At 36.5% G+C, this 11068-nt stretch overlaps 1 protein-coding gene across 1 annotated transcript in view; it reads right to left on the reverse strand.

Annotated features, from left to right (window-relative positions):
* LOC139153515 (serum albumin-like) overlaps positions 1–771 on the reverse strand; it is a 32740-nt gene extending 31969 nt beyond the window's left edge. The window contains exon 1 of the mRNA XM_070727538.1: positions 170–771. Within this exon, the coding sequence (XP_070583639.1) occupies positions 170–254 (85 nt within the window). The 5' untranslated portion in view covers positions 255–771. The remainder of the gene's footprint in view (positions 1–169) is intronic.
* Positions 772–11068: the final 10297 nt, after the last annotated feature.

Here is an 11068-nt window from a genome sequence, read left to right on the forward strand (position 1 = left end):
GAGGGTAGTCTGAAAACTTGACTGAAGGAACACAAAATTCCCATGAGCTTTCCTCTGTGTTTCCAAAGTAGCAATATGAACTCAATACAAATCTGAGCAATCAATTAAAGACAAAAAAACCCACAACTACCATTTAAAAAAAAAGAACGAGAAACAGAAAACATCATACCAACATGCCGATATCTTCTAGGTAGGTTTTTCAATTCAGCCAAGCTTGCCAAGCAAAGCAAAGAAATGAATATTACCCACTTCATGTTTCCAAATTGTTTGGGGGGATAGAGTGGACAAGGTAGGAAGAACACATGAACAGGTGGAACTTTTATAGTATATCGCCCACCTTATCCTGCTGTACCCATGGGAAGGTCAAAAGAAAAACACTTGTTAATAATTACAGTAATAAAATATTTGCCCATTTTGTTTGTTAAAGACAAGTATTGCCTCAAGAAATGTCTGCATATTTTTATTTCAGAACATGGATAAATAGACTTTTGGCTTATCACACTTCAAAAAAACTAAAGCAAACTGTTTTCTCTCTTGCCCTACAACCTTAGACCTTTGGAAATTTTGTCCAAAGGTGAATCAAATTATATGGCTGGAGTAGCAGTTTTTTGTCAGGTTCAGAGCAAAAGTCCATGATGTTAATTTTCAAGACTACACATCTGAGCAAATATTTGACTTTTGCAACTGAGTCTGAAAATCTGGGCTAGAATCTACAATAATAACTGGTAGAATAGCAATCACTATTAGTCCATGCATATCACCATATGAAGTGTGCCTATGTCTATGCATATGTGTTTTCTTTATTAAGGTTTAAGGACCATTACTTACAATGCTGATACAGAACTAGGCAATAGAGAAATTTTAATGACTTTGTTGTCTAGGGCTGAAAGAAAGCAACAGATTCAGAATAATCCATCTGGCTTACCATGCATAAAAGAGAAATAGAACTTGCATCTCTCTTTGTTCCTTGTATATATTACTCTTATCAGCATCATCTTCATCCCAATCAATCATTTAAAGTTGATAGATCAATGATATTCAAGTTCCTAATTTATGAAGGAAATTAATAAAATAACAACACATATAGGAAAAATCCCTTGGACTGAAAGAGAATGGCTGGACCAAAATTACTCAGCTAGTAGCCATTTTCCTGATGGAGGACTATATATTGCATTTTCCCACTCCTAGTCCATCACCTTAAGCAATATATTATACTGCCTGACATTCTCTCTCTTCCACCTCTCCCTCCTCCTCTCCATCTCTCTTTTTATTTTATCTCTATCATCTCTTTCTGACTCTCTCTCTATCTCTCTACAATCTGTCATCATATTGTTTTAATCATCTATATGTATATCATCTATATTTATATATAGGATATTATTTATTTATCTCTCTATCATTCTATCATCTCCCCCCCTCTCTCATCTATAATCTATCTAATTTCTTACTGTTAATTATTCTTTTTACTTTCTTCAAAATAGAACTTTCAGTTTTGGTTCCATCACTGAAATTGCTATTACTTTATGGGTGATTTCTTACACATGTATTATGTGATACATTTTGGATGTGATGTACCAGTGCCTGAAAGCTGTAAGGGTCTGGATTGGGCCCAGCAGGTTCAAGCTTAACCCAGACATGACCGAATGGCTGTGGGCATTTCCTCCTAAAGACTATTTGATCTGTCCATCCATTGTTCAGGGGGGGGGGGGGAGATCACTGACCAACTCAGATAGGGTCTGCAACTTGAGTATCCTTCTGGATCCATAGCTGAGCAATTGATCAGCATATCTCTTATTTTTTCTTTGCAGATTCTGGCTGGTTGACAATCTGCCTTGGTTATTGTGTCCTTCTTTCCATTTTTGTAACTTTTTTTTCATTCAGTTTGTTTATTAGGTCTTTGTGTAGCCAAGCTGGTTTCATTTTGGATTTTGTGTGGTTTTGTCTTTCAGGGCTGTTGTCCAAGGGGTCACTCTCATGTTTTCTCTGAGATTGTTGAAGTCCACTTTTTTAAAATCTGGGATTTTGGTGTTGTTGAGCCCAATTGTTTGTTTTACTATTATATTGAATTTGAGGATGTCATGGTCACTTTCACCCAGCACTCCATCCGTTTTGTCTTGACGTGCAAGGGATTCGCAGAGATTCCCCAGAGATTCGCACTGTCCTCACCCTCCTCGCCTTCCACAAAAGCCTTAAGACCTATCTATGTCACCAGGCCTGGGGCAGTTAGAGCATGCCTCCTCTTCTTTCTGACCATGAAATGTTATGTGTGGATGTGATTGAGTTAATTGACTGTTTCTTAAATATAAGGGGATTTTAGTTTAGAATTTTAACTATTAGATTTGTACGCATGTTATTATTGTACTGTATTTTGTGAGCTGCCCTGAGTCCTTGGGAGAAAGGCGACATACAAGTCTAAATAATAATAATAATAATAATAATAATAATAATAATAATAATAATAATGATTATGATCCACTGGAACCTGTGGGATCATAAGCCTGAAAAAGTGGTCAAAAATGAGCAAGCAAAACTACTGTGGGACTTCCAACTTCAGACTGATTGAATTCTGAAGCATAACACACTAGACATCCTGATTGTGGAGAAAAAGAAAGTATGGATCATCGACATCGCTATCCCTGGGGACAGCAGAATTGAGGAGAAGCAGCTAGAGAAATTAGTGAAATACGAAGATCTAAAATCTAGCATAGTGATCTCATTTGCTGTTGTATTGACATAACAACAGCAACAACAACAACAACAACAACCACCCCCTGCTCAATTTTTATTCAGAATAAGAATTGGAAGGAATCTTAGAGGTTTTCTAGTCCAAGTCCCTGCTCAATTTATTCAGAAGAACAGAGTTGGAAGGGATTAACATTAGAGAGCAGGGTGACATTTGGACATCTTTCTCTCTCCCTCTCCATCTCCTTTTCCCTCTCCCCCGCTCTCTCTCTCTTTCTTCCTGTTCCCCCTACTTTAAGAGACTGACCCGACCCATCTGCAAAAATAAGATAAGAGTGGCCTATGTCGCAGGGTTGTTGATTCCACCCAAGCATGTAATATTTAGAGGCAAACCCCATAGTTTGTAGCCAAATCTATTTTTAGAGCAATTTTCAGAGCAATCGGTGAAGAACGTTCAGAGATTTTAGATCACGAACAAATGGACATTTACATTTTTGAATCCTCTGCTTAATTTATTCAGAGCAATAGAATTTAAAAGGACTATGAAGGTCTTCTAGTCCAACCCGCTGCTCAATTTTTATTAAGAAAAATAATTTGAAAGCACCTTGGAGATCTTGTAGTTTAACTTCCTGCTCAATTTATTCATAAGAACAGAGTTTGAAGGAATAAATATTAGAAAGCAGGGTGACATTTGGACATTTCTCTCTCTCTCTCTCCCTCCCTGTCACCCCCTGCTTTAAGAGACTGGCCTGACCCATCAGCCAAAAGACAAAAAGAGTGGCCTAACTCACAGGGTTCTTGGTTCCAGCAAAGCATGCAATACTTAGGAGGCAATCCAATCTATGGTCCCTTTATGTTCTGAGAGGAGTTTCCTGTGGTAGTTGAGACAATTATCAGCAGCCAATCAAAATGCATCAGTCACCAGTCTCTATGACAGGCAACTCCCTGTTTTTTTAACCAGCCAATCAAAATGTTGCTCCTATGTTTTTCTCCAGCCAATCCTATGTTTTTCACCAGTTTTTACTTGTCACAGGTGTGACATCTATATTGTATATAAAAAAGGCTGTGATCCAATGTAATGCTGTGTTAAAATTTCAAAGCAATTGGTGAAAAACTTTCAAAGATTTGATGTCCCAAACAAACATACATTTACATTTTTATTAATATAGATAATGAAAACCAGGTCTTATATTAAATTATCCCTTGTTTCTTGGATGATTGGCTTTATAGCTCCTGCAGTTTCCATCTTCTTCACTTCTCAGTTAACTTTCTGTGGCACCAACACGATTGATCATTTCTATTGTGATTATGCACCATTGTTAATGCTTTCATGCTCTCCCATTGAACAGACTGAAATGGCAATATTAATAGTAATAGTAATAATAATAATAATAATAATAATAATAATAATAATAATTTATTAGATTTGTATGCCACCCCTCTGGCAGGGTCTTAGTCTTGGGTTCTGCATGCACATTATCATCTTTGTTGCTGACTATGATCTTTTATATCTTTATTATCAGAACCGTTTTATCTCATCTCATTTTTGGTGACAATTTTCTATGAGACCCTCATAATTGTGTGCCTATTACCAAAGGACAACAAACTCAAGAATCTAGACAAGTATTCTCAGTTTTCTACACAATCCTGACACCCATGATCTATCCCTTCATTTATACTCTGAGGAATAGAGAATTTAAAAAGGCTCTTGGGAAATTATTTATTTATTTTTATTATTATTATTTATTGGATTTGTATGCCACCCCTCTCCGCAAACTCGGGACGGCTAACAACAATGATAAAGAAACAGCATGTAACAATCCAATTAATAAAACAACTAAAAACCCTTATAGTAAAACCAAACATACACACAAACATACCATGCATAACTTGTAATGGCCTAGGGGGAAAGAATATCTTAACTCCCCCATGCTTGGCGATAAAGATGGGTCTTGAGTAATTTGCAAAAGACAAGGAGGGTGGGGGCCGTTCTAATCTCTAGGGGGAGTTGATTCCAGAGGGCCGGGGCCGCCACAGAGAAGGCTCTTCCCCTGGGGCCCGCCAAACGACATTGTTTGGTCGACGGGACCCAGAGAAGGCCAACTCTGTGGGACCTTATCGGCTGCTGGGATTTGTGCGGTAGAAGGCGGTTCCGGATGTATTCTGGCCCAATGCCATGTAGGAAGGTTATTGGTAAACTTTTATTATTGAGAATATCATTGGGTATACAATTCAAATAAAATATCCTGAGATAGTAGCATGGATTATGATATTTGAAATCATCATCAAACAGAAATCCAATTTCTCTGCTCCATTGATGATGGTGATAATGATATGATCACAGAAACAAAAATGCTAACTCCTATCTGAATGACTGTAAGATATAAGACATAACAACATTAATTTCTCTTCCAGGGCACAATGCATTTTTTAAAAAGTCAATATAATAGTATATAGAAAGTATGAGAATGTGAAGCATTCTAAAAAAATACATGAAGATTTTTATGTTTTTTCACAGAGGATCTTCCATTAATACCAAACTCATTGCCATTCTATCTGCAATCTGAATTGGTAACTAGAAGTGTATGTCACAAAGTGTTCCTTTCTTTTCCTTTCCAAAAGGCAATTAGAGTCACCATGACCTTCTTGGCATTTTCTATGTGGTTCTGGATAATACTTTATCTCTCAAATCTATTGCATGTTCATATCAGTCCTTGTTTAAAAGTAGAGATGAAAGCTGCAAAGAATTTGATCTAGAGAAGATAAATGGGATTCTTTTAAAAAAAAGAAAAATACTGCACTGTAAAATTCATTGGAATTTTATTAATTTCTTACCCAAATGAATTTTAGGGCAAAGAACTGGATTGAATGAGAGAAAAGTTTTGGAAAATACATGTTTGAAAAAAAAGAAAGCTAGCAAGATGAATTTAGATTAAATAAACGATATTGTGTAAAAATGTATAGATTTTTTTACAATGTCCACATGTAGGAGAATAGAAAAGACTGTTTATTATCCCATGGGTTATATTCTTTTTCAAACATGATTTTTTTTCTGTCCATATTAAAAGATGGATATGTAATAATAGGCTACTTAATAAGTATCTGCATACTCCCAAATATTTCAAATTCTATTTTTAAATTGTATAACAAATATCTCCTTCCTAATTGCCTAGGAGCATGGAAAACCCTTTTCTTAAGGAATAGAAGAACACAATTTATGGGTTATTTATTTATCTATCTATCTATCTATCTATCTATCTATCTATCTATCTATCTATCTATCTATCTATTTATTTATTAGATTTGTATGCTGCCCCTTTCCGTAGACTTTGCTTCTCATGAGCCATTTGCTGCCAGATATGCTATTCTATTACTTGGTTCAAAGTAATAGAATAGCATATGGTTGAAATTATAATAAAGTCTAGCTCTCTGAAACATAGCACTGATTTTTTGTCTTCAAATCAATTAGTGGAAGGATTAAGAAGAACTAGTAAGAAAAAATGTATAATAAAGACAAATCTGGTTGGCTCTTTGCCAATTGAGGGATCATTTATTTATTTATTAAAGGTAACATTGCTTATGATAAATAAGGATATAAATTGCATATAATTTGTACAAACAGTAGTCATCCCTTTTAATAGTAGAGGTCAGAAAGAATTATAACAATGAGGGATCTTTGCTTCATGACTGTGCCTCATTTTGGAGATCGTGAATATCATTTGGGTTGAAAATACTAAAGTTCAATATCAGACTGATTAGTGGAAAACATTTGGCAAGAAAATGCATAATTACATCAATTGACCTCTGGATATGAACCTATGCCTACAGATAGTTGACACATTGGGTTGTCCATGTTCCATTTTTTCAAGGAAGGTGGGGATGATGAAACAAAGAGAGAAAAAGTCAGAATAATGTAACTGAAAAATTCAAAATAAGTCTGCATACACTAGAAAAATAGAAAAGAAATATCGCCGGCTCGACTTACCGGCCACGGTGCTTTTGCAGAAGGGCCGGGCAGACGCTGGACCCTTCTGTGGCGGCCGCCATTTTGATTTCGGCCGAAATCTCGCAAGACGAGATTTCGGCCGGGAAAGCCAGGCCCACGTGGCTTGGAATGACGTGGGGACCGGGCGGGGCTTGCTGGCCCTATTTAAGGGCTGCAGGCCCTGGGCCAAGCCTTTTCGCCCGGACCCAGTCAAGAGAGCAGACACCCACCCGCCCTCCCTATTTTGCAGTGTGCTATTAGTGGGTCACCCTCGGGGGCCGAATGGGAATTTTTTGCAGCTTCGCCCATTTGGCATGGCTGTTTTTTCGCCCATTCCACACTGGGGAGATGGATGTGCGGTTAGGGGGTGCTTGCATTTAATAGGTTAATTGGCTTACCTTTGGTCATTTGGGTAGGCAGGCTAGGGGCGGAAATCTGGGTGGTGGTTCAGCAACTGCGCGTTCTCCCTTGGGCATCTTTGGGGATGATTGACAGGTTCTCTCCAAGCCCATGGTGGGGTGCTACCTGAGCACTTGGGGGGAACCTGTCTTTGGGTCCCGCTATTGAAGTCCCAGGGTAGGGGTGAGCCGGCGGGACCCCCCTCATGCGAGTGCATGGCAGGGTCTCAGGTGAGGGAGAGGTCCCTCACCTGGACTAGCATCGAGCTACGCCCTTAGTTGCCCAGGAATGTTGACCTTTTACGTCATTTCCACCTCGGAAGTGTTTGTTTGACCCTGCAGGTCCACTGTTTTGGGTCATAGTTGAATATGTTGATTTATGCAAATTTATGCTAATTTAATTAATAAATTATGCAAATTTATTTTAATAAAAATGACCCAAGTTTAAATCCAGCTCTGGTGTCCATGTCGTTACTCCGTCTCTTCTGCAATTGCATTTATCATACAGTAAAAAATTTACAAAAGGACGAATACATTCTGCTACATTAGAACAAGTCAATTTGAGACATGGCTTTTCATTTTGTGTTGATTTTTATTATATTTATATGTTTTTATTCAATTATATTTGATTTCATGTTGAGTATGTATTTTGTTACTTTATCACTACCTAGCATGATTACAGTTAAAATTAGGAAAAGGGAACAGATAGCTTATTCACAAATGTAACCACCACTACCTATACCTGATTATTGTTTTCCATAATACGAAATCCTCTGCGGGGATTCACGGTCTGAGCAGAAAACATGGTAGTTTTTTGATGTGATAATGGAGTCTGGGTAGGAAGCATTTAGCCATGTTTCGCATATAAAAATTATATCATAGTTGGAGGTGTCAAGTAGAAGGAGGAATTCAGACCTCTTTTTGACTAAGCTTCTAGCATTTAATAATTTACATTTGAGATTGGTCTTGTGTTGGGGATTAGTTTTTGGGTGGTTAGAGGAAGTAAGGGGCACTTTTTTGAGAAATTTTGAGAAGTTTGCGAAACACAAGGAGGGTGGGGGCAGTCCTGATCTCCGAGGGGAGTTGATTCCAGAGGGTCGAGGCCGTCACAGAGAAGGCTCTTCCCCAGGGTCCCACCAGATGACATTGTTTTGTCGACGGGACCTGGAGAAGGCCAACTCTATGGGACCTAATCGGTCGCTGGGATTCATGTGGTAGAAGGCAGTCCCAGAGATATAATTCTTCACCCCAAATGTCTCCATTATTTATTAGTTTATTTATCTCTGAATATATAAGATTCTTAGAGTCATAATTACCCAGAATCTAATTTTAAATACTCTGGATATAATATTGACATCTTATCTAAGTATGATTTTAAAAAAACAAATACCCTATTATCTAAATAAGTGTGTGCTCATTTGGATTTGTATGCCGCCCCGAGTTTTCGGAGAGGGGCGGCATACAAATCCAAATAATAAATAAATATTTATTTCATTTCATTTTGTTTTATCAAAATTTAAAATTGTCAATTTCCCTCATAGAGTGACTCTGGGTAATGTATAGTAAAGTATGAAATATAAAATCATTCTGCCTGTACAGTTCTTCCTGGAGAATCTATGCTCCAAAAATAAAAAAAATTGCTATATATGTGTGTGTGTGTTTGTGTGTGTGTGTGTGTGTGTGTGTGTGTCTGGTTGTTTATGCAACTGAACAAGACTGACACAGACTTCAGAGGATAATCAGAACTGCAGAAAAAACAATTACTGCCAACCTGCCTTCCATTGAGGACAAGTCAAAAAAAGGGCGGGTAAAATATTTACTTTTTTGGGGGAGGTGTATAAATTTTTTATTGTTTTTCCACACCTTACGGAGATTCAAATTCACATACCTCAATTAAAATACAATACAATATAATAACAAATGCCAAATTCTTAGTCCAAATTTCCTAATTCTGGTACATATCATTCATCCTGTGGTACCTCCTTTTCAAATCTTATCATCCGGATTTTAGATATTCTCCTTCACCCTGATCTGAATTCAAAATGCTTTTAGCTTTCTCAATTTCTCATGGCTATTTGCTGTTTATCTATCAAAACTATGCCATCGTGCTACAATCCATTTCTTATATTCTTAAGCTAGTTCTTACTTTTTAAAAGATCCTCATTTTATTGAAGTTCCCCTTAAAAAAAGACATTTCCAAGTTTACTTCTCTTTATATCCCAGGAAGGAAAGAAAAGATGACCATTCATATCCAATCAAATTGTTATAATCTAATTATAACAATATCAGTATACATAGGAGGAAAGGTTGTATTTTAAAGATTAAAAAAAGTATTTCCCATTTGCTTCATTCCTTTCACTTCATCCATTATGCCAATATATCATTTCTACTTTAAAAAATCATAATCATTATATATCATATTATCAAGAAAAGTGTCTTCCATTGAAAATCCCCAAAATAGTAACATTTTCCCCTAATCTATATATCTTCTACTGTCATTCTTAGTGTAATAATCTTTCCTAATCTATAAATTCCACTGCCAAACCCAGAATAATAATCTTCCCTAATCTATGTGTCACTGTCACACAGTACAATAGTCTTCCCTATTCTAATTGTTTTCACTGCCAGTTACAGCGATAATCTTCCCTAATCTATATATTTCCCTAATCTATATATTTCCCTAATCTATATATTTCCCCTATTCTATGTACCTTCCACTATCAAACTCAGTGTAGTAATCATTCCTAATCTATTTGATTCAGCTTTTCTTTACTCCATTCATTTTTTACTGCCATACCCAACATAATCAATGCCAATTATTATCCCATTTTAATCCTACTTTAATAATCTTTATTCCCTTTCCTCCTATTATTTATCAGTATAAATCAGTATAAATCACATAATAAATTTATAATTCAAATAGTCAATAAATCATCAATTTATAATTCAAATAATCAATGACTATCAAAAGCAGTAATCATCCAAAATAAACATAATCATAATCATTTTCAATTTTCTCATCCATAATAATCATAATCATAACCTTTTTCCATTTTCTTATTCATAACCATTTCAATTTCCTCTCCTTATTCAATCATTCTATTTTCACTTTTTTATCTCTAATTTTCTTTTCAATAATAGATTCTAATAAAATTAAATCATTAATAATGAAAAATGAAAATTATTTTCTCTATCACACAATACTTGGACAAAGGGGCACTCCCTAAAGCTCATAGGTAAGAAAGTGAGGACAAGAGAAATATTACTTCACCCAGAAGGTCGTTGGTTTATGGAATTCACATTCCAGAAGAGGTTGTGACAGCTGTCAACCTTGATAGCTTCAAGGCAAGATTAGACAGATTCATGGATGCCAAGTGTATCGGTGGTTATTGAAACGGATGTCCATGTGCCGCCTCTGCATTGGTTGAGACAGGCAGGATTCCCTTGGGTACCATTTGTTGGGAGTCAGGGGAAAGGGAGGGTCTTGCCTTCTCTTTCTGCTCAAGATCCTCATGGTTGGCCACTGTGTGACGCAGAATGCTGGACTCAATGGGTTTTGCCCTGATTCAGCATGGCTCTTATGTTCTCATGTTCTTATAGTCATTTCCTTTTATAATTTATAGCTTTATGGGGGGGGAAAATCTCAGTCCTTCTTCTTCTTTGAAATACTGCTATCTTCTGCTATCATCTGAGTTTTCAATGTCAATGTTCTTAAAAAGTCTCAAACCTCTTTTCAAATTGCATTATCCAATATGTTTTCAGGCAGTTCAATCAGCTCCATCTTGAATATTTTCTTCCTTCCAGGCCATAGCTTCATTCCACCTTTTTCATAGAGAAACAGATGTGAAGGTCAAGCAGATAATATATACTCCAAAGCAATACAGATTGGCTGCTACATTTCCTCCAACCACAAGATGGCACGAAATAACAAATTTATTCAGATCTTCCTGTATTATACAAACTTCCTCTTCCTTTGTTATGCGTAAATTAAAAAAAAACCCAG

Source organism: Erythrolamprus reginae, chromosome Z (genome assembly GCF_031021105.1).
Source record: "Erythrolamprus reginae isolate rEryReg1 chromosome Z, rEryReg1.hap1, whole genome shotgun sequence".
In the NCBI taxonomy this organism is placed as follows: Eukaryota; Metazoa; Chordata; class Lepidosauria; order Squamata; family Dipsadidae; genus Erythrolamprus; species Erythrolamprus reginae.